This window comes from Schistocerca serialis, chromosome 3 (assembly GCF_023864345.2).
Source record: "Schistocerca serialis cubense isolate TAMUIC-IGC-003099 chromosome 3, iqSchSeri2.2, whole genome shotgun sequence".
NCBI classification, from domain to species: Eukaryota; Metazoa; Arthropoda; class Insecta; order Orthoptera; family Acrididae; genus Schistocerca; species Schistocerca serialis.
Genome location: NC_064640.1, coordinates 110,397,987 through 110,423,237, shown reverse-complemented (window position 1 = coordinate 110,423,237; position 25,251 = coordinate 110,397,987). Strand labels below are relative to the sequence as shown.

At 39.2% G+C, this 25,251-nt stretch overlaps 1 protein-coding gene across 2 annotated transcripts in view; it reads left to right on the top strand.

Annotated features, from left to right (window-relative positions):
* The window catches only part of LOC126469791 (uncharacterized), a 120,159-nt gene that overhangs the window by 23,272 nt on the left and 71,636 nt on the right, over positions 1-25,251 (top strand). For both annotated transcript variants that reach the window (XM_050097042.1, XM_050097040.1), the window contains exons 3-4: positions 10,842-11,014; positions 24,977-25,242. In XM_050097042.1, coding sequence (XP_049952999.1) covers positions 10,842-11,014; positions 24,977-25,242 — 439 coding nt within the window. The remainder of the gene's footprint in view (positions 1-10,841; positions 11,015-24,976; positions 25,243-25,251) is intronic.

Here is a 25,251-nt window from a genome sequence, read left to right as displayed (position 1 = left end):
GAAAAGAAACTACAAATATGATTGAAAGTAGTTTAATGAAACACAAGAAACTATGTTCAGGTGAAATCTGTGATCTCATTCAACTGTGACCACTTACCTTTCCTATAACTACTTTAGCTTCCAAAATGAAAGCTAATTACAATCGGACTGTTAAGCAGTGAAGAACTTCATGGCAGGAACCTTTATTGACATATTCATCAACCACATTGAAATAATTTTTTTTTTGAGCAATTTAAACAGACAGCTGAAAAAGTTACTTGTATGTCAATGACACATTAGTTCTGTTGAACGGTACAGAGGATGACATTGCTAACATGCATGCACAATTAAATAGTATGCATGATAAGATTCACCTGTGTGGTAAAAGTAAATAACTGTGTTAAAAAAAAAAAAAAAAAAAAGCGGATGCAGTGCGCAAATTCAGACTGTTCTGGAAACCAACTGCAGACTCATTAATTAGTAATGGATCATGCCACCCACAAATCCACAAAAAGGAAATTGTCACACAGTGTTATGAAGAATGGTAAATTTCCAGCTGGATGGATATGAGATTAAGAAAGAAATGACAGCCGTCCTTGAAAACTTAGCCAGATTTTTCTGGATGACAATGTGCCATGTCACCACGCCTTACCTTTTCACAATTAGTTTGAAGAACATTCTGGACAGTTTGAGTGAATGATTTGTCCAACCAGATAGCCCGACGTGAATCCCATTAAAGATTTATTGGACATAATCAAGAGGTCAGTTTGTGCTCAAAATGATGCAATGGCAACACTTTTGCACTTATGGATGGCTACAGAGGCAGCTTTACTCAATATTTCTGCAGGGAACTACCAACAACTTGTTGAGTCCAATCCACGTCAAGTTGCTGCACTACACTGGTCTAAAGGAGTCTGAGACAATGTTAGGAGGTAACCCTTGGCTTTTGTCACCACTTTTCTGTGCAGAATTCACTAGATAATGACTCTGAAAGCCAAAACCTGTTGTGATAGTAAATGAAGAACAGTTTTAGCATTTATGAATTTTGTGGTATTTCACTCATGTATGTTGAAGTAGGAAATACTAGGCCAACATAAAATAAAACAATGTTTTCCTGTCCAGTCATGTGACAGTTATGTCATAAATTTGGTGATAATGATTGCAGCAGTAACACTTTGTGACAACTCTGAACACACTTTATTTTTAAAGCATTTGGGAAGCCCATTTGATACTCTGTTAAGTCACCAGATGATATTTCATTATAAATCAGGCCACCTTGTAAGGATTTCTGGAATAACTGATCAGTGCTACAGATTTTTTTACAAACATAACCCAAGAAAACTCCACATATCATCCACTTTAGAATAGGTAAATCATTGATTGCTCACACTTAAAAAAAAGTTCTCATACTCACTTGAAGCAAATTGGCTCAGTGTTTACTCAACGGTTAGATCTGTTTATACCCAAGAAGGCACAGTTGAGGGCAATGTTTCAGTCTTCTTAAATATTTATTGTAAATTTCTTAGAACACTGTTATGTTGCATAAACAACAGAAACATAGCCATTTAACTTGATACAAAATTCTGCATTATTCTTGTAGATGGGCCAGTGCATTATCCTAGCTGAGTGCCAGTCTGTCGCTTTCTTTGTCAAAACTGCAGTAGCTATTGTTCCCGCCAGAGCTGAAGAATGCCAGTTTAAAATTTCCATATTTTTTCTGAGCTATATAATGATCTTCCTAATAATGTTACAGGAATTCCTAACCTCCAAATTTACCCGTTAACCATTTTGGAGATGCCTTTGCAATGGGATCAGCACTCTACCATAGAAATAATTACTGTCCGACACCTCAAAAAAGATATTGACATGATCATTGTCCCTGCAAACAAAGGTTTCTTCTTTGTAACTATGAACCACAGTGATTGTCTTTCATAGTGTGTCTACCCATTGTCTAATACAGCTACTTTCAAGCCCCACTGTAGTGACCTCATCCCAGAAGTCTTAACTGACTTCTCATCCTCCTCAGATTCCTAGATCTGTATCATATCCTCTGTGCTGAGCCTGTCTTTTTTCTCACTCCAACTCCTCCACAGACTCCCACTTTCTACATGCTTCCCAAGCTCCATAAGCAAATTGTAACTTGTTACTGCACTTCGTTGGTCAACACTTTCAGTTCACTGCTCTTGTTTTAAAGGTGCAAACCATTTCTCTACTGGCTTTCCTCAGTTGCTGTTCATTTACCATCAGGTGCTCTGTCTCTCACTATCAGTATTACTATTCTCTACATGAACATCCCCAGTGGTCATAGGGATGGTCCCAGCATCCATTGCTACCCCTCTCAATGCCCTGTTTACTTGTAACCAACCAAGGCACAGCTTACAAACATATCTGCACCACTGTCATGGGTGCATGAATGGTAGTGATCTGTTTTGTTGTATACTGCTGGGGGAGCCATCCACTATCCTCAACTTCTCTCCTGCTTCAGTTTAGTTATTGATGTCTTTATGATCTAGACCCAGGGCAAGGACATCTTTCTTATATTCCTCCAGAATTCAAACAATTTCTTGCTGATTAGTTTCTTCTGGCCTTACTCCACTCAGTGACCCACCTTTTTGGATGTTGACCTTCCACCTTATTTATGGAGTGCCATTAAAACTTTTGTCTACGTTCAACTTAGCAATCAACAAAATTTCTGAACTTTTTATTTTTATGACTGCTGCCAGTTTCACACCAAAACGTCCATTCCATGTATCTTAGCTGAACCTTGGTCTGGCAGACCAACAGAGGTGGCACAGTGGTGAGATACTGCTCTTGTGTTTGGAAGAACGGTGGTCCAAATCCCCATGTGGCCATCCATATTTGGGTTTTCTGTGCTTTCCCTAAATTATCAAGTTGAATCCCAGGATGGTTCCTTTGAAAAGGGCACTGATAATTTCTTTTCCTATTCTTGCTCGTTCTCAGCTTGATCCCTATCTTTAAAGACCTCATTCTTAATGAGCAGTAAAGCCTGAATTTTCTGCCTTGGCCTGCCAGAGCTTCAGTTACCATCTACTATGTCTCAAAATGAAGTATAACCTCTCCAATATTCTTCCTAATGCTCCTAAAGTGGTATTCTGCCTTGTAATCGACTAATGTAATATTCTTGTTTGCCCCTAATGCCATTCCTGCTTCCAACCCTTTGCCCCATATGCCATGTCCCTGTTAGAGCCCCAGGTGTAAAATCTTACCCCATGCATCCATGAATTACCTTTTAGTGCAACCATATTACTGGCATTTCCTACCTCACTGGAGGCAGGGTCACTTTTGAAAGTAGCCATGCTATCAGTCAACTTGTCTACAACCACAATGCCTGGGTATGACTATGGGCCAATTGTCCACCTGAATGACTGGCAAAAGACAAATTGTGGCCAGTAGCCAACTGGAGTTTGTGGATCATTTTGCTGTGAAGGAAGGAAGATAAGGTTTAACATTCTAAACATGATGCAGGTATTAGAGAAAGAGCAAAAGCTCAGATTGAGGAAAACTGGAGAAGTAAATCTACCCTGCTCTTTTCAGAGAACCCATCCTGACATTTGTCTTAAGTGATTTTCAGGAAAGCCATCTTGTTACAAACTGAGTGTGTTACCACTGCACCACCCACCCACACCTGCTCAGATTAATGTGGTTGACTTCAGTAGCTGTCGCATAATCATAACATCCTTTGCTCATCTCCACCATCCTCCACCACCAAGACTGGTAAAGCCATGTCTCCACAATATCCTTTCTTCCAGGAGTGCTAGTCCCACTAGTTACACAGGAGAACTTCTGTGAAATTCAGTTGGTAGGAGATGAGGTGCTGGCAGAAGTAAAGCTCTGAGGATGGGCTGTGAGTCATGCACAGGTAACCCAGTTGGTAGAGCACCTTCCAATGAAAGGCATAGGTTTTGAATTCACATCTCGGATTGGCACAAAATTTTAATGTACCTGGAAGTTTCGCATCAATGCACACTTTGCTTCAGAGTGAAAAATTCGTTCAAGAACTGTACATGCTGTGTTTGGACACAAGAAGAATATGGCAGTCTCCAGAAATAGGTAGAAGCCAAATTGGACATGATGAAAATGCTTCAGGTTTCAACCCTCGAGTAGAGCAACATTGGGGGAATGGTGATGAGAGCTGTGGTATCTCCTGTGCTTCTACAACTTTCCAACAGGCCCTATTGTCAATGTGTCTTTAAGCATGCATGATCTGAGCAATTTGTTCTCAACTGTGGGTGAATGATGGTTTTGTTTATCTGTTGGGAGAAGTCAAATGTGGGTACTGGTACTGGCCACTGTTATTTAGGTAGTTAGTTCGGCAGTTATTTGCATGTTCTTGGGATCATAATTGTGACTGGTTGCAATATTCAGTTTCACAGTACCTATTATCACTGACAGAAAAAAACCCACCAAGAATAACCAGCACTCCAGCTGCAAGTGAGTAGCACTGCTACACAGTAGTAGCAGACAGCATGTGGAATGTTCTTCATGTTTACTGTCCCTGTTAATACATATTGCTAAAATCTGTAGTGCAACAGACTAATTTGGGACTGCTCTTTTGAATTGGCATGCAAAATTCCACTTAAAAATCATTTTGTTTGTAATGGGAAACAAACAGATGCTTTCTGATGACATTGGGCATCATATGAAAGATGTGATGAGCAGTATTTGTTTGGGTCAACTCCATCTGGACACTGCAAAAACAAAATTGCAAATATATGCTGAAACACCAGAGAAAATGCGCCTGCGGACTCTTGTATCTGGTATATAAAACACAGACACGGACACAGACACACACCATATTATTACATAGCTGCTTCCTTATGCCCTAGCAACAAGTATGAGGTGGTGCCCACTGTCCTTAGCTCACCCAGCATGGGATGTTTTGTCTGTTGGGCCTGTAGCTGATTGTCCTGCAGAATCTGCACAAGTTGAGGGAGGAGGGGGGGGGGGGGAGAGCGGGGGGGGGGGGGGGGAGACACTGTTCATTGGGAGCTGTAACATTTGGTGAGTATTGGAACCACTCATGGAGAGAGCAGGCAGATTCAGGAGGTTTCTTCTGAGATGTGGAAGAGGCTCTACCTGCAGTTGTTGAATATTCTGAGTGTAATTGGTTGCAAATCATAGCTGATATCGGAATGAATACCATCTGGATTCTGAGGCCATACTCTGTTTCTTTCGACATCTGACTGTGTTGGTGAATAAAGCTACTCTCATGTGAAAGATGGAGACTTGGCTCACGATTTGCCACATTATACTCAGATCCAGTTGCAGTTCACTAGTTTGGACCTGGATGGAATGCTAAACCAGAGATTCAAGCAAATCTGTGATAATATGGGCTGTGAATTTCTTCATTTCCAATATTGATTGGAGAATTATAGCACTCCACCCCCATCCCCTTTCCAACCTTCAACAGGTCAGGTGTGCACTATATATATAAAGGGGTTACTCTGTTGGCAGAGTACATGTGCCATATTCATACGTCTTTTGTGAGTTGTAGGAACGCGTATATTACTGTTTACCTCTCTTGTGGAACAGCACTCCTGGACAGTCTAGTGTACACAGCATACTAAGTTACTCGCTCTCAGTGCTCACTGTGCTTCTGCCAGGTGGTCAACAGAGTGTTTATATGATCGTTATGTTCCAGAATTTGCCTTTAACATTACATGAGGTAACTAGACTTCTTAAATCACGATATTGTTACAACTCTGTGGGGGCTCCTTGTGAAGACTGTTGAGAACGTGAATTGCACATCTTTGTGCATATAAGTTTCTATAGCTTTTATCATGATTTTTGTTTTGCTCAACTGCAGGCAATGTGATGGTGTTCTTTCAAACAAAACCAGTGGTGACATAATAAATATGTTTTTATAAAGCTATGGTGATTTCTTATCAATATTAATTGTAAAGGAGCACATCAGCTATGTTAGTCACATAGGAAAATATTCATCATTGCAGATTAAAAAGAGTTAATGTTTAGGCCTATATGGTATTAGTTAACTACAGGAATATGTCCATGGTAAGGTCCTAGACTTGGTCTCACTTATTGAAGCTAATAATGTCCACATAATACTAGGAGTAGAAAGCTGCTAAAACCAGAAGCAAATAACAGTGAAATATTAAATACAATTGGAATATATATCACAAAGATAAGCTACAGTAAATGAATGCATTTTATATACCAGGTAATTTAGGAGCTGTATTGACAGAATGCTTCTAATAAAACCTAGAGAATATCTATGGTAAATTTCCTGATAGTATATTGTTGTAGGGGCATTTCAGCTTTCCAGTTGTAAAATGGGATATTCATGTAATGAAGACGAGTGCCATGGACAGATATTTGAGTGAAATTTGTTTAATGCTTACTTTCTCCCACAAATATCTCTTGAACTGACAACAATGAGAAAATAGAACTGATGTGGAGGCTTGCTAACAGTAGTGCTCCTTGTATACTATTCATGAATGGTATGGGAGAGAGGGGAAATGATTATGCTACCATAAGAACCCTCCACTACACACCATGAGGTTGCTTGCAGAATGTAGATGTGGATTTCTTCCTCATTCCGTATCCCTGTTGTTCCGATATATTATTCTTAGATTTTCTCCTGCTGCACCCATTGCCTCCTTATGTAGTTGCAAACCACCAACACTAGTCATGCCTATATTTTCCAAATGCATAACCCACCATAGCTCCATACTATGCTTCTCATCCCTTTCCCCACCTCACACTAATTCCATGTCACCGTTATATCAAAGCACAGCTCATTACTGCCTTTTCTATACACCCACCTGCTGCTAAAATCCATTTGTACTCAGTAAGTAGTGACTTGCCCATATGTGATACTAATATGTAAGTTGAGATAATCATTATCCCTCTGTAGCTGACTGGTGGGTGATTCCTTGCACTGATTTGATATATCATATTCATGCAATGTATCTTGATCTCTGTTTCTGGTTTACAGCACTTGGAGAGGCAGCCTCTGTTGTTTTACAGTTGATTCAGGAGTCAAATGCCTATGTATTGGATAGCTGGTGTGTCTTACTTACCCTTGATATGAATAAAAACATCAAAATATGTTGCTAGGAAATTTTTTCTTCCTTTTTCTCTCATCCGCACCTGTTTGAGATTGATGTAAGTCTCTTGATGTTATAATTATTAAACATATTCCCTCTCCCTCTTGAGCAATGCACTATATATCTATCCGGTTCAAATGGTGAAAATATTTTGGCTAAATGTCCCAAGTCAAAAGATGCCAAGATCCCTCACATTATGTATAGCATCATAGATACTTCTTTGTGAGAGGTAACACTTTAGATTTGTGACCAAAACTTGCTTGTCTTCTTATCAGTTGATTTTTTCCTCGTGGTTTGTTATTAAGGTTCTTCAGTTGGCTTTGTAAATGCATTTTAAAGTACTCTGTCAGTATGATGAGAGGTCAACAGGTCTGGCTCTTTGTGCATAACATCTGTTTTTACAATTTTCAGCAATTATTGGAACTCCTTTTGATCTGTTTTGTCATAAATATTTAACCAAAGCCACTTCTCTTCAACAATAATGGTTGGTACCCATCTTCAGTAATGCCGCTCCTTTGATAATCCATCTTTCCTTCCTCAGTACCAAGTGAGGTGGTGCAGTTGTTAGCACACTGGACTTGTTGTCGGGAGGGTGACAGTTCAAACCTGTGTCCGGCCATCCTGATTTAGGCTTTCCATGAATGCCCTAAATCGCTCCAGCCAAATGCCAGGATGGTTCCTATGAAAGATCGCAGCCAACTTCCTTCCCTAATCTGATGGGACCGATGACCTCACTGTTTGGTCCCCTCCCCCAAATCAACCAACCTTGCTCAGTCATATTTGAATTCATTGCTATACTCGGCCGCAGTGAGCTTTGAATGTATGGCTTTGTAGTATTGTTTGTTTGACATTGGTCTGTACACTTCAGTTGTATACATGTCCAATGTGTGCCTGCTCAGAGTAGGCAGGGTGGCAGCATTCTTAGGGAGGGTTAGAGGAGAAGTTGAAATGTTCCCTTATAAAAGTGGCACCCTCTTTTGTAAACAGCAAGATGCCTTGGCGAATCTGGAACTGATGTCACTGTATGAAAAAAAAAAAGTGGATGCCTGATTATACTGAGACTACCGTGTTTGTTGGGCCATCCTGCTGGATGTGATGAAAACACGCTGCTGTAGGGGATCCATTCAGGGTTCTGCTGCAACGTTCCTAGAGTTTATCAGCAAGTCCTCAAAGATTATTGAACTTGGTAGACAGTCTGAAAACAGACAGTTTGCTGTGTGTCAAATTGCAAGTTTGGACCCTTAGGGGGTCAGTATAGGGCATCTGTATTAGTGTTAATAGGATCGGCAATAATGTATGGAGTACTGGAGTAATGGCCTAACAATGAAGACAGTTGGCTGATCATTCCAGCAGTTTAACCTTGGACCCAAACAAAGATAGCAAAGGACTGTGGCCAATAACTAATGTATGCACTCCAAAAATTATAGCCTTCATTTTCTGTTTGTGAATAATGTTCTTGAGCTGGATTTAAGGTTGTGGAAATGAACGTTATAGGCTTTTCAGAACCATCTTGGAAAGAAGGGCATCACTGCCATGATGGGAGGCATCTGGTGCCGAAACTGATGCAACCGAGAGATAAATTGTTAAACAAGGAGATGACTGTCAACAAGTTTCCAAAGCCTGAAGTGCTTGCTGGCTGACCATAGACCATTGTGACATAACTGATTCCAAGGATAGACAATTGAAGCAGCCCGAGGGATAAAAGGGCCTAATAATTAAACTTTAAATGAAACACCTGGAGGTTATTCACAGATTGGGAGCCTCAATTTTTTTTATTGCCTTGACAGCGTCCTGTGTGGGTTGTAACATTTCTTTACTAAGGACATATTCTAGGTAAGTGAGGGAACATTGAAGAAATGAAAAATTAGGAGAATTGCTCATAAGGCCCTTTTCAGAGAGAGCCACAAAAATCAGATGCAAGTTGCATGGATGTTCCTTGGTTGTATGACCCGTGACCAGGATGTTGTCAAGGTAGTTGACTTATTGAGAAATATTTGCTGTCAACTGTTCTAAAGACTTCGTAGCCATGTTCTAAAGACCATTGGAAAATAGCAGGAGCACTTGCGACCCCTAATGGCAACCTTTTATACTTGTGAAGTCCAAAAGGTGTATTAAATACCAAGATTTTCCTCCATTCCTCGGCTAATAGAAGCTGGAAATAAGCCTCCGCCAGGTTAATTTTTAAAAAGAAGTGACTACCAGCTAATGTGGAAAAGAATTGATCAGACTGTAGCAAGGGATTAAAATTGATTTATTCTTGGGCATTGACAGGAAGTTTAAAGTCCTCATACAGCCATAAAGTGTCACCTAGCTTACATATGATCACTAAGAAAGAGGCCCATTGACTAAAGGGAATAGGTGGAAACACTTGCATTTGTTCCAAGCTTCTGATTCCAGTTTCACATTATACTGAAGGACCAGCAGAATTGGGTGAGTTATAACAAAGCAGGGCACTGCGGAATGTGTCTGAAAATTCAAGGCTGTCCCAGAAGCAGGCTCAAATGATGATTTTGCAAACGTGAAGTCTCAATCTCTTCACCACCACTGAAAGTTCAATACTATTAACAGTATACTGAATAGAAAAACCAAAACCAGGTGGATTGGCGACCACCAGGAAAGTCAATGACCTGGTCACTTGTATATACTTCACAGAGGGCTTTGTTTGGCCCAACAATTGAATGTTAGAATTTGGAATGCACACTGCCCAAAGGCAAAGAGCCAATAATATACACTCACTAAAGTATGTCAATAGATTGATCATAGACAGGTGCACCTGTATCAAATAAGAATACAATTGGTATATCCCCTGTTTCTGTAACAGTATTTTTCCTGAAAAATTGTATGATCAGTTCCTGTAACATTGCTGGAGGATGTGCCAGACCAACAGCAAGTTTCAAAACACCTTACATTATGATATTCATTCGGGAATTAGAAGTGTGCTAATAAAAGCAAATTTTGGATAAATTTCATGAAATCTGGATTAGATTAGATTAGATTTTCTTTCATTCCAATTGATCCGTAGTGAGGAGGTCCTCCAGGATGTGGAACATGTCAGAAAAACAACAATACATGACAAATATTTACAACTAAAACAAATAAGCTAATGTACCATTCCACAGATCCCAAGTGGAATGATCGTCATTTTTTAATGAACACTAAGAGTCATTTTACAAATACTAATGCACTGAATTTAAAATAAAAAAGTGTTTTATTTATTTATAAGGTAATAAACATGTAATACAACTACTGTAATACTTATTTACAATGAACACATTACTGCACTGAAATGGTGCAGAAGTTAGATTATACACACACACACACACACACACACACACACACAAATTTTCAATGAACACATTACTGCACTGAAATTGTGCAGAAGTTATGTTGTACCTATATACAAATCAGTTGGTTTTACTAAGAAATTCATCAATGGAGTAGGAGGAGTTGGCCACCAATAAATCCTTTAGGCTTCTCTTAAACTGAATTCTCTGGTTGTCAATAATCTTAGTTTGCATTGTGGAACAAATAGCTAATTATTTTCTCCCAAGTGTAAATTGCAATTCCTTTGCTTGTTTCTAGTAAATGACATGGTCTCCCATGTTCCCACAATCTCAGTTAATTTCTATTAGAGTATTGATGCATAGTGTGTGTTTTTCACTTCTGTTTATATTGTGGTTAATTCTATTGCTTCTTGCTGCCATACCTGTATTTTACGTCATGGAAGAAATTATAATAATTTTTTTACATCTAATTCAAATGCAAATTTTTCAGGTAAGGAAGAACGGCAGTTGAAGGCCAATACTATTTTTCAAAGAGAGTTTGACAAACAGTTAGATGAACTAGAGAAACAGATAATACGCCACGAATGCAGTATAACACTTGTGAAAAAGTACCTTAACATTATTCGCTGCCAGCTACTATTGAGAGGAGTTGGGGATGACAAGGTAATTTTATTAAGACACTGCTATAGATCTATCAGTGTATTCAATGGTTGTAAGTATGTAGCCTTTAAATAAGTGAGTCACAGATCTGGTTTGAATCAGCTAGTTAGATTAATGGCTGAATTCTGGTGGACTGGGCAGTGCAGATGTGAAGTAGTAGTAGTAGTAGTAGTAGTAGTAGTAGTAGTAGTAGTAGTTGTTGTTGTTGTTTCATTGACATTTACATGTCAACTGAAGCAACACCCTGATTCTGCATAAAATACATTCCTTAAAAACATTTAAAATCATGAACCCCCCCGAATAATCCATGCTGCATAATGAATCTGGCTAATGGCATGTCTTATGTGTCTGAAAATTTAAACCCGACCCTAGACAGACTGAAATAATGACGGATATTGGGAATGTAAAGTCTCAATTTCTATACACGGCACCCAAAGTCTTAGCTGCATCTCATTTGAGGCATAGCGCTATATGTGTGTCAGTCTCAAAGTATGGGAATAGGGAAATTAATTACCAAAACAAGTGAAATCTACAAAGAGAGGATCTGATGTGACACAAGGAAAATATAAAAGGAAAAGCAGATGAAGAATTGTTAATGATATTCAAATGTGGAATCTGTGCCATTGGAACTTGCCATTAAGAAAATGCTACATAAAGAGTGATGTAAAACAAACAGTAATTGTGACTGTGTTAAAGTGAATATATGTCCCAAGTTTTATACAGACATCTTGTTGTGCAATGATGAGCAATACATATTAAGTTCACTCAGTTAGGGGGGATGGGGATCTGCTTGATCAGAGAGCATAGCTCCACCTGGTTGTTCTTAAAACCAATATTCTTCTTTATCCATCTAATGTTCTGGGTGGGATGTTTGGCAGTGGGAAGAACCATTTGAAAATAAATACCCAGGAAACTTTTCATCCTGTTTAAAATGTATTTATCATGATACAAACTGATGAACAAAGTACTATATAACTTCGTTTCTATGTGCACATGGCACTGAAATGAATAGTTCTGCCATTGAGGTCCATAAAGTGTCTATACAACAGAATACTGGTGGTAGAGTCAGTGGCACCAGTCTTCTGGATACAAAGGAATGGAGGAATATTCAATTGGAGTTTAACTGCATCATGACTTTAATTCCAGTATAAAATGCTAACAATATACTAAGTGTGGCAGTAGAGCTTCAGGAGAAACACACAGATGGATGTCAAACAGAAATGACTTACATTATACAACCATGAAAGTGTAACAGAAATGTCTTACATCGAGAAAACAGTAGCATCTACAGTATTTCACTTACCAAGGTGGCAAATTACATAATTGGAGACAATGCCCACAGTGCACCATGTCCACTTCCAATGTATAGAAAGGCAAACACCTTCTTGGTCATCTTTTTATTTATTGGATAATCAGTTTCGATCCTTTTTTAGGTCATCTTTAGATCCATTAATTGTTAGAAAGGAAAGAAAATTTGGTACCATAGCACAAAGGTAGTTACGAAGTGACCTAAAAAGATATACAGTGGAAGTATGCAAAACAAAAATAAAACAACATATGAAGTTAGTCATATTGAATAACTGTGAAGTGCAGGTCGTCGGTTGACAAACATTCAGTTAAAATTACTGAAGCTATGGAAATTAAACTACAGAGCATGATATACCAGTGCCTATCATCTGACAAAATTGAAAGATCTTTATGTGAAACTAAATTAAAAGTTGCATTTGGTACAGAAACACCATAGCACAGAGTATTGGGTCAGTTGAAGTGTGGATGTCGAGGAATAGATGGATGCTGAGACAGAGAGCAAAATAATGAGAACAAACATACGATGTGTGTAACTCTGGTTTATGTAACTTGAATTCAGCTAGTTCAGTTGCATTCCAACAATTCCTTGTCACAAGCAAGTTGGTTGTAGATAATAATAATAGAAAGGTGAGGCTAATTAGTAGCTTTCAAGTGCACCTAGTCAACTCTGCTATGCAACAGTGGTGGCATCAATGTGGCGTCTTCGACTAGTAAGGCAGTCACATGAGTTATTACCACTTTGCTGGAGATGACGAGGGGACGAGGGAAGTCTGGGCATAGGTGACAGTGGCGAGGCAGGAACCGGAATTTCAGCTGATGACAAGCTCCTGTCCGCACCCCCAACTTTTGTCATGCAAATGCCAGAAGTATCAGTGGAAAGACCAGCCATATAGTGCTCACCTGACCCAGGGAAAGAACATCTCTTCCATCAGTGAAGGCAGAACGGCAACTGGAGGATCCACGTTGGCCCGCTGGAAGGGAGCTCAGGCAGCCAGCTGTGTGCTGTTGACAATAGCACTGCGTCGACAACCAAATGGCTCCCTGTCCAGCACACGTGCCTGGGGGAGGCGAAGGTGCCTGAGGCTGTAGTGTCCTCCTGGGCATCGAATGTACAAATGAAAAACCTGCAGCAGGATCGTGCAGCACACGCAAATGAAGCTGATTCCAGCGGTGCTTCTGCAGCTCTATGGGACCCTATAAGACATATAAAGAGTGGCCTAAGACTTTGCCAATAACTCTTTGTTCCCAGTGCTTGCGTCTGCCAAAAACTCTGAAAAAGACCAAATTATTTAAACTTCTAGTGTTGCACAGAATGGCCCATCCACTGTGGAGGATGCAGCAACTAAAGCATTATCCTATGCTGGCCTCCACACGTGAGCACCACAAATGGAAACCTGCTAAAGGCATCTACTGCAATAAGCCAACAAGAATTCCAGTCTGGTCGTGCAAAGTCTAAAGGCAGACGTTGATGAGGGGCACTGGGCTTGGACCAATCAAAAAATTTCTGTAGCGGAGCAGCCTGGATGTTCCATGAATGGCAGACATTGAGAAGTCAGTTGTTCTATTTGAGTGTTCATACTGACTCATGTGCAAGCTGCTCAGTGCATGCAATGGCTCAAAGTCCTTGATAGAGGAGATGAAGAATTTCCTTCTGAACAAATGTAGCCCAACCACATAGGGCTGATCATTGTCTGTATGTAATAATACAACATCCTGCTGGACAGGTAAGTTAAGCGGGAGAGCAAAATAACCTCCTACAACCAGATCACGAATCTACTTTATTGAATGTAGCCAACTGATGCAGAGATACTGCAACAGAATCTTGCGATTGGGGTCTGCAGCCATCATCTGAGCAACCCATTGATTCTACGGGAAAAATATCAAATGTTTCGTTGTCCTGAACATCAGTGTGCAAACAAGAATCCTCTGAGGTGTTGAATGCCACACCAGTGCCAACTGTTAGGCGAGAGACACTATCTGCATTTGAATTATTAGCTGTGGGCTTGTTCATAATTTCACATTGTAATTTGAGAGGAGCAAAAACTAACACTGCACATGTGCAGATGGTCTGGCTTTGAAGGGCTGAACAATGAGGTGAGACACTTGTGATACATCACAAGTAGAATTTTCTGCCATACAAGAATTGGTGGAATTTGCTCAGCACATACACGACAGCAAGAGCTTCCTTCTCAATCTGCGAGTAGTTGCACAGAGCTCTGTTTAGGAGTTTGGACGTGAAGGCCATTAGCCAGTCTAATGATCCGACTCTGTGCAAGAGAACAACACCAATCATGTAAGAAGAGTGTCAGCCGCAAGCACAACTGGCTTAGCAGGATCAAAATGTACCAAACAGTGATCGCTCAGTATAGCAGCTTTCAAGATCTGAAATGCAACCTGACACTCTGAGTCCAGTCAAACGAAAAATTCTTTCAGCGAAGACAATGTAATGGAGCTGCAAACTACACAGTGTTTGGAATGAACAGAATGTAATAAGTTGATTTACCCAAAACAGCTTGAAGTTCACTAATGTTCCTAGGAGCTGGGAGATCCCATATGGCAGTTAAGTGTGACTGCAAAGTGTGGATATCCTGACTCTTGATCACATGTCCTAAATATTCAGTCTCAGTCTGGAAGAATATGCACTTGTCTTTATTACGCTTCGACCCAGCATCTGACAGCACTCGAAATAATTTCTTGAGATTGGAAAGATGTTCATGGGGAGTATGACCTGAATTGTGTGTCATCCACATAGTTCAAACAAGATGGAACTGTAGCAGTCAAGAGTGACAAATAGCATTGAAAAATTACAGATCTGGGTGCACTCCTGAAGGTCAACCTCAAAAACGTAAATAACCCAATGTGGGCATTGATCACAAGAACTTGTTGTGACTGTTTATCCAGGGTAAGATGCAAATAAGCACCGTGAAGATCAATCTAGGAAAAAAAGTGACCTGCCTCAAGTTTGTCAACAAGTTCCTCAGGCCATGGCAAAGAAAAAGAGTCAATCAAAGTCTGTGGATTTACTGTTGCCTTGAAATCTGCACATAAACGTAACCTCTGCGAAGGTTTCTTTATTTCCACTAAAGGTGATGCCCACTGACTGATTGCTACAGCGGAATCACACCATTGTCCTTCCAAGATAAGAGTTGTTATGCCACCTGATCTCTGATAGCGTGAAGGACAGGCTGTGCTTGGCAAAGCTGTCGTTGCACATTGTCTTTCACATGTCATTGAATTCGTCACCACACAGTTCAGCTATCTTGTCTCTAGGCACAGAAGAGCTCACAGAAAGAACATTGTCTTGAATGAACAAACCAAACAGATCAAAAGAGTCCTGCCAAAAATGTTTATTTACTGTCATGTGAACTCAAAACTGTGAATGAAACTGTCTTGGTAATGTTACAAAAAGTAGCAGGTAGGCTGCAAACACTTTGAACAGGAATGTTATGTCCACTGTAACCAGAAAGAGGTGCCTGTGACTTACGTAGCTTATGCTTGTCTAACAGTTCACAAGTGATTCTCTTCAACAAAGTCGCTGATGCACCAGTGTCCCCCGCATGCAGACTTTGTGATTGGCAGTCTGCAGAGAGACAAACAGCTTATTGGGCTGACAGAGAATGGGAGATGTGTGCGACTTCTTTGCTATTGCACTTGACTTGCACTATGTAATACTAGAATCACTACTGGGCTTGGAAAAAATTGTATTAGCATTTATGGACTGAAGCTTTTGAGAAAGTGCATGTTGAGCTTCTGTTTTTACAGACATATGGATGGAACATGACTGTGCTTGCCACAAGGATAACACGTAGCTACAAGTCAGGGGCACGCCTGGCACTTGTGTGCTGTGAAACACCAAGACCAAGATTTAGCACCGCTAGTCTGCTGCCTAGCACACTGGTTCTGTTTATTTTGCTGCGTGGCTGAGAATTTATGTGCTGCAGTGTACAAACTATGGGCACAACCTGTTTACCACTACTTTGTATGGCACAAATAGGAGTGAAATCAAAGTCAATTGCTACAATATCATACGAGTCCTGACGCTCCACTAATTCCAAAACCTGTCACAAACTAGGATCAGGATACTTGAGAATCTATTCACATGTGTGAAGATCTTGCACATTTTGTGTAATTGTGTCCCTGATCATGGCGTCACTATAATAGTGTCCACACTCTCACTTAAATTTGCAATGGCATGTAAACCCTAATAAGTCTGCTGCCCACTGCTCATGAGTCCAATTTGGTTTCCTCCACAAATGAAAGAATTTGTAGCACGTAGCTGCCACATTAATCTGTTCATCAAAGTATTTGTCCAGCCCAGCAATTAATTCTTCAGGAATACTCTCAGGGTGGGCAGTGGGGAAAAGTTTGCAGGTGAACCTGTACACTGACATACCAGCCATTGCAAGATGATCAGGTTGCCTGTTCCTACCTTCAGTGTATGCATCAAGCTGTGCTCGGTACTTGATCCATTCCTCGTGTGTTGAATCAAACACATGCAATGGTGGGATGGAAACAGGTGCTGGTGCCTGTGGCTGTGCTGCAGAAGGCTGGGGTGGCAGCGGCATATTTGGTTGCACAGTGAGCAGTCTTGTTCATCATGTCCATGGGCTGCTGCATCTGCTGTGCCTGAAACTGAACAATCTGTGTTACTAACAGTTCTTGTGAAGGACTAGCCATGCTCAATACGCACACCAAAAATTACAAAACAAGAAATAATGTGTGCAAGCATGAATGTTAGCCTCATTGTACACAAACAAACATAGTCAAGTGCAGACCACATTATGAAACTCAAAAGCACAGGAAGGTGAGCACAGTGAAAAATGACAGTTCTGCAAGAAAAAGAGAGACAATTAACAGGAGCACCAAATGGGTACAGACTCGTCACTAGCTATTGGGTCGCTTCAGGGGTGGGTGCCGAGGAATAGGTGGGTGTTGAGACAGAGAGTGAAATAACGTGAGCACATGTAAAATGTATGTAACTCTGGGTTACTTAACTTCAATTCAGCTAGTCCACTTGTATTCCAACAGTTCCTTGACACAAGCAAGTTCATTGTTGATAATAGCAACAGAGAGGTGAGGCTAACTAGTAGGATTTGAATGCGTTGAGTAAACTCTGCTATGCGATTGTGCTGGCATTATTGCGGCAGCTTCTTAAGTCAGCTTGGTGGTGGCGCTACTCGTGCATGCAGCAGAGTGTGTGTCTTTGAGCTGGCCGTGGATTGATGGGGCAGTCATGTGAGTTACTTATTGCCTGGCCTGGTGCCAATAGATTAAGACACAACACAGAAAGATTTCACGTGAAAAAATGAGTACCTGCACTCAGACATATATAGTGTCACAGGTGGCAACTGTGAGAAACAATGTATTGGACCTAGGTACTATCATACAATCCTGGATTTAGACGCAAACATGAAGGTCCTCCACAAAACCAATAGGTGTGAATTAATGCACCACGTTTGTGCAAGGAAGTAAAAATTAAAATACAAGAGCAAACTGAAACTTCCTGGCAGATTAAAATGGTATGTCAGTCTGAGACTCAAACTTGAGACCTTTGCCTTTCACAGGCAGTTGCTCTGCTGACTGAGCTACCGAAGCATGACTCACGACTCATGACAGATTATGAGTCATGCTTGGGTAACTCAGTCTGTGGAGTACTTGCACGCAAAAGGCAAAGATCCCGAGTTCGAGTCTCAGTCTGGCACACAGTTTTAATCTGCCAGGAAGTCTCAGATCAGTGCACACTCCACTGCAGAGTGAAAATTTCGTTCTGGAGACAAGAGTGAGCCGATTACCAAATATCGGTAAAAAAATCTACTACTTTAAAAAGGGTTAAAGGGGTTGAACATGGAATCACATAGTAAAAACCAAGAAAAACTTTAAAAAACAGAGGCTGAAAGACAGCCACTTCAGAAAACCAGACAGAACTTACATCCAAAAATACACTTAACAAAAATATGAACTACTATATATACAGCAAATGTGTGAGCACTTTTTTTATGCTTGAAGCATGAAGTAGTACAAATCAGTTGTGTAAATAGGTCAGAATTAACTTAAAAACAATATACTAAATAGGAAGCAAAAATTGGGCTGCCACTTTAAAAGTACACATAGCACAGTATTCTTTAACTGGAAAAACATTGTAAAATTTAAAATCTACATAGTGGAAACATCACAAAGGGAACTTAAAATGATCACTATGATATCGATTCTGTATTGCAACATGCATATTGATGATCACAAATGGGGAATAGCAAAATGCCATGAACCACAGAGGGACAGATAACCTACCTGTTATGTGTTTTGATTTGATTTTTTATTGGTCCATGTTATAACCAGGAATAACACAATAACCTCGTCAGTCTGGTTTATTAAATCACAAATCACTTTTTAACAATTATGTTAGCCAAGTGTCTACCCAGGCTCACACTCAGAAGTAATGCATAATTAAAGTTTGGTTATACCAATGTCCAAATGTGCATAGTGGGGTGCACGTCCCGTAATTATTCCCAAGTCCAGTGAAGTTCAGTCTCTCCGAGTGAAGTCGCTAGATTTCCGCCGAGCAGCCAGGTAACCTCGAGTGGTGCGGCGAGTCATCCACAAGCAGCTGGAACACGGCGTAATGCACTTCCCGATGAGAACTGTCGTTGTGGCGGCGGCCGGGTTTATATAAGGCTCGCTAGTTAATGGAGCTGTCGGCTGGGGTCGCTGTTTTCCAGGGAAAACCAATCGCAATGTTTCCTGGCGTAGCCAATTGCTGTGTGCTGACAAACGCACGCGCACGAAGGCGGCCAGCGATGGTAGCCACGAACCACCCGGAGAAGTGCGGCCAGCGGTGTATTTCTCGGCCACGTAAGGGAGCATGCGTGTGAAGACGGCCAGCGATGGAAGAAGCGGGCCGCCCAGAGAAGTGTGGCCAGCGATGTATTTGGCGGCCGCATACTGGAGCGCGTTGTTCAGTGTTTGTTAGAAGTGGTGTATACGACAGTCCAGTTTTATCATACAGCACAAATTGTACAATTGATATTGGACAGGTCAAAGATAAGTTACAATAATACATAGTATTAACGAAGTAGTAGGCAAATTAAAAATAGGTACCTATAATTTTGTTACGTATTCAGAAATTTTCTGACAGAATAGAAACAGTGCTTTATTAGAAATGCCTTTAGTTTAGCTTTAAATATTGGATGAGTAGCATTTTTTATTTCTTCTGGTATCTTATTGTGTAGTATTACACCAATGTTAATTATCCTCCTCTGATAGGTCGTTGTTCTGTGATATTTTTTATGTATATTTGATTTCCCTCTGGTACTATAGTTGTGTACATTTTTGTTCTGTAGCAGTTTGCCTGTTTTCAGGAGATAGTCCATAGTAAACAATATAGTTTCATAAATGAGTAAACTTGGAACATTTAGAACACCAAGCTCAGTAAAATGGGATTTACAGGACTCCATCTTTTTAAGGCCACAAGTTATTCTTAGAGCTCTTTTTTTTTCATTCTAAAAACCTTTACACTGTGAGTTGAACACCCCCAGAAAACAATCCCATATCGGACTAGTGAATGGAACTGTGCATAGTATGCCTGCAGCACTGTTGTTTTGCTTGATGTAGCCTTTAAAATTCTTAGGCCATAGCACACAGATGATAGTTTTCTAGACAAGTTATTTATATGTGTGTCCCACTTTAAGTCTAGCTGAACCCATAGACCCAAAAATTTTGTGACACATTTTCTAGGGGACCATTTTTTAATTGTGCTTGAATAGACAATTAGTTGGAGGAATTAAATGAAAATCGACAGACACAGTTTTTTTCAGTATTTATAATGAGGTTTTTTTTTTTTTTTTTTTTTGGGAACCACTCAGAAAGTCTTTTCGTAGAACTTTCTGCTGTGGACTGCAAAGTTTCTGGACTGGATCCAGTGAGCAATACGCTGGTGTCATCGGCAAACAGGATAGTTTTTATGGGACTCGTATATTCAACTAAGTCGTCCACATAAATCAAGAAGAGTAGTGGACCTAAGATTGAGCCCTGTGGTACACAATATTTTGTTGGTAATTCGCAAGAAAGAAAGTTGTTTCTTGTTTTATTCATTTTGTTGAATTCATACTGAAGTGATACTTTCTGCCTGCAGTTTTTTAGGTATAAACACAACGAGCTACGTGCTACATCTCTTACTCCTTGTCTTTCTTATTTTTTGAGCAGAATGTTATGGTCCAGGACATCAAAGGCTTTTGATAGATCTAGAAAAATACCTGCAGTTAATTTATGTTGATCAAGGGATTTTAAAATGTAGTCCAAGAATTCAAAAATTGCTGTCTGTGTAGACTTAGACTTTCTAAAACCATGTTGTTGTACTGCAAGTGGTGCGTATTTATTTATGAATTTTATGAGTTTTTCTAGAATTTTTGAGAAGGAACTTAACTGTGACATGGGTCGGTAGTTTGATATTTTTTCAGAAGAAGTGGTGAAACTTTTGCAGTTTTAAAAACATCTGGAAAGTTTTTGCCAAGGGGTTTGCTGTGTGGTGATCACACGCTTTTGTTATAAAATCAGATACTTCATCAAGATCACTTGACATTTTATTGCTTAATGATTTAATTTTACTTATAATTTCATTGGGCTTTGTATCATAAACATACATAGAAGCAGTTGAGATCACTGACTTGCTGGAGAAGCTTGGGACTGGTCCTTGACATTGTACTTGAATGAGGTCTTCAGCTAGTGAAGTGAAGTATTCATTGAATTTTTCCACAACTAAATTTGGGTCTGTGACTTTTGAGCCTTCTAGTGTTAATGATACATTCTTTTTCTTTGGCACTGAATTAAAAGTTTGTTTCTTTATAACTCTCCACGTAGATCTCATTTTGTTGGATGAGTTTCTTATCAAATTGTCATTCCGCATAATTTTTGCCTCTTTGACTACTCTACCATAGATTCTTTTGTAGGCTTTTGAATAATCTGCGAATTCTTGGGTTACTCTATATTTCTTACAACATTACTGCAGAAATCTGTTTCTCTCACTGGAAATTTTTATGCTTTTAGTTTCCTATTACTTATTATTGTTATGTTTTACTGTTTTTACTACGTTTGGAAATACTAGATTAAAATAGTGAAGAAATATGCTCTTAAAACTCATGTACATGCTATCAACATTGTTCTGAGTGGCGATGCTTTCCCAGTTTTCCTTCGCCAGTAAGAGATTAAAAATTCTAATGTAATCTTCAGAAAAGGTTCTTTTTTCAACTACTTTTTCAGAACTTCTATTACTTGTTGGCATTTCTATACACAGCAGCTGTGCCTCATGATCACTATAACCTATGCTCACCACTCTGCTTGTGAATCTGTAATTTGTTCCTGAGATGAATATTTGGTCAATAATGGAATTTGTGCATTCAGTTAATCTTGTTGGGCTGTGTATTGCGGGGAGGGATCACATTGAATGTGTTGGTCATATTTATCAAAGCATCTCTGGTGCTGCTGTCTTTTGAAAAATCAATATTGAAATCCCCACAAAGCACTATCTTCATATTTAGTATACTGATCCTGTTCAGCAGAACCTCTAGTTTATTCATGAAGACTGGCAGGTTTCCACTTGGTGCTCTATATATGTTAATAACTATGAAATTAAGCTCTGACAGTTTAGTAATGGAAAGTTCAAAATCTTTTTCAATTGAGTTGATATAACTTTTACTAACATCACAAAACTTTATTTGTTCTTTCACAAAGATAGCAGAGCCACCATGTTTGGAAAACTCTCAGCTAAAATGACTTGCTAATCTATATCCTGAGATTGAGGTTAATTTTACTTCGTCATTTCGTAGCCAATGTTCAGTAATGCGGAGTATGTCTACATTTAGTGCATACTGGAGTAGTGCTTCCAACATGGAAATTTTATTTGTGAGTGACTGAACATTATGGTGTAGTATAACAAAATCTGGGTGTTTAGTAACTTTAGTTGAAATGGTTTCAGATTCTTTTTCTAATGGCATTTCTAATACAGCACTTACCCTTAAAAATTTTTTGGTATATTTCTTGTGTGTGGCTTCTGTTTGCTGGTGGCAATCAGCAGGTGAGTTAACTTCTGGAGCATGTATAAATTTTGCTTCATCCACATCTGTCCTCTTCGGTTTAAACCATTTCGTAATTTTCATTTGGCTGATGACTTGATTGTTTGTTTCTCACCTAATCAGTTTAAACCACTTTGTAATTTGCGTTTGGCCAATGGCACAGCTTGCAACTCATCTAAAGCACTTCTTAATCTCCATTTGTTTGCCACTTATACTTTTTTCTTCACTCTTCTTCTAAATGCAAGTACAAATTTTCTTGGCTAGTAATTTCTTTCCTGGCACATTTAAATGAAGTCCATGGACTGTATGGGACTTTCGCTCTAATCTGTTTATATCTACAATATCAACATTCTTAAAGTTAGTGCATATTTCAGTGATACACTCGTTTGCAACATTAATTTCGTGGTTCACATTAGACCAGGGTGGTAAATCATGACGATGTGGGATGTTCACAATGAGTACATTTGTGTGGGTTGAATTATTGAAACACTTCCTCATTCCTGTAATAACCTTGTATGGCTCGTTTCTATAGTCATCGTTTGATCCTCCTATTAACACGGCGAAATCATCTTTATTCAAACTAGCTACGTCAGTTGATGTTGTTAGGTCTGTTATTTCACTCAGTGGAGCCCCTGGGTTTATGAAAGCCCCGTCGCTTGTGTGTGTTCTGTGCAGGCAATAAAAATTACACAAAGTGGTATAGTTGTGTTGTGACACTGCCAGTAATACCAGTTATCAAATCAGAAGTAATTGTAATTAAAAACTAACTCAAGTAATTGCAGTGCATCACAATTTCCTTATTTGATCTGCCACTATGTATGCAAAGATTCATCGCAACTAAGTTAAAAAACTCATCCTTGGCGGCACTAGTGTACATATTCTTAATTTCAAGAGGTACAATATAGATTCAATGTGCAATGTTAATTTAATTTAGGATTGTGGTAAGGTGATCTCTATTTTTAGTATTATAATTTAGGGGTTTGTAAGTATTGTTGATTCAAATATTTTTACAAAATTTTGTCAGTCCCATACCCTGATCCATTACGTGCATTAACAATCGACCACAAAGATAAATTTAGTTTATGGATTTTTAAGGTAGCTCTAAGCATAAGAGCACTAGGATTCATCAGTAAAAGTGACGTTTTTTCCAATTCACTAGGAAAGGATCAGAATCCTTTAGCACGCTCATAAGTTGCTCAACATATTTAGTTATAGGATCTGTTCTGCATTCCATTGATCTCATTTCCAGTATAAATTGCTAAGCCTCACTTGTATACTGTTGTTCCTCCATTGTCACCACTCTTTTGCTCTTATCAGCCCTCACAGTTAATGCCAGGTTATCCTCCAGTTTACTATTTATACCACTCAAAATAGCATTTTCCTTTTTATATTTCATCCATCTTGTATCTTGACTTTTACAACTAGTATCAGTCATCTGTTTTGCCCTAATAGGTACTTCATTATGCTGCACAACCATAAATTTGGCTCTGTCTAAGGCTGTAACATTATAAGTAATCAAGAATTTTTTTGTTGATTAGTGATAGTGCTGTGTGTTGCACATTAAACCACATTCTAGCAGGCTAAGCTACTCATCATTAAAAGCAGTGTCTATGTATTTGTAGATTTTAGGAAAAAAACTGAAATGACGACGGGGGGTGTCACTACTAACCACACAGTCATCCAACTTTGTAAGTGTACCAGTGTGAATTTTATGTATCCTGTTCCTTTTTGACAGATTAAAAAAACAAAATTGCAAATATCTTACTAAGCATCACAGAAAATATGGGTGACAATGTTTAGTAGGGACATGAGGTATACATAGTTCTTACAATTTCTAGATTTTTTATCATTATTGTTATAGGCTACAGCAACAAATGTTTGTGTATCTTACAGTGCTGTTGTAGTAATACTGCATTAATAATGCTGCTAAATGGAATAACAATAATATTAATAATAACAACTACGCTATTAGCTGAGCATGTAAAAATGGCTTACGAATGACAACAATGTACTTTGCACCCTAATGCAGTGATTTGTTGTAATTTTGTTAGTCTTCTGTGCTTTGCTTCAAACGAAACAGAATACTAAAATTTTCAAATTTACCATCAGCTTCAGCATTGCTATGGGTTATTTTTTTCTCCATTACTGAATTTTTTCCTGTCGGTTATGTCATCCATTCAACTTCTCTGGCATTCCTTTTAATTTATTGGTCCTTTCTCCAATATTCTTCATAGTTTTCCAAGCTATGGTTAGTCACTACTATTTCGTCTAGAGAGAAACATATTCCTCTTTGCTTTATTTTGTGAATTTCATCCCTTCTGTTCATGGTATTGCTTCTGTTTACATTATAACCATCTTTGAGTTCTTGTGTAAATTCTATACATTTGGTCCACTCTCCTCTTCCTGTTTGTGTTGTAACTGCACACCATGGAATCTGAATGCCACCTTCCCTAAAACATTTTAGCTCTCACATAATTTGCTACGTGTTTTGTTGCTGTAGTGTCATTTCTTTCAGGTTATTTAGAGATGCCATGGCATTTGTTTGATGAGCCTAAGTGTCATGCATTGTTAATTGTAATTTCTTATTTTTCAGTTTATTTTTGGTGCAGGGGCCTATCATTTTATTAATACCCGTAAAAGAGCAGAAAAACAAAATGTGAAAAATAAAAGCATTTCTACAGGAATTCAGCCCGAACAGATTCCTTGTATAAAAGATGATAGTTTATGTGGAAACAACAACAGAGTTCTGGAAACAGAAGTAAAGTCAGCTTTGACTAAGAACAACAACAGGATTGCCAGAGAACTTCACCAGAAGTCAGAGTGTCACATAAGAGGGAGAAGATTTAAGAAGCTTCAAAGGCAAGTTTC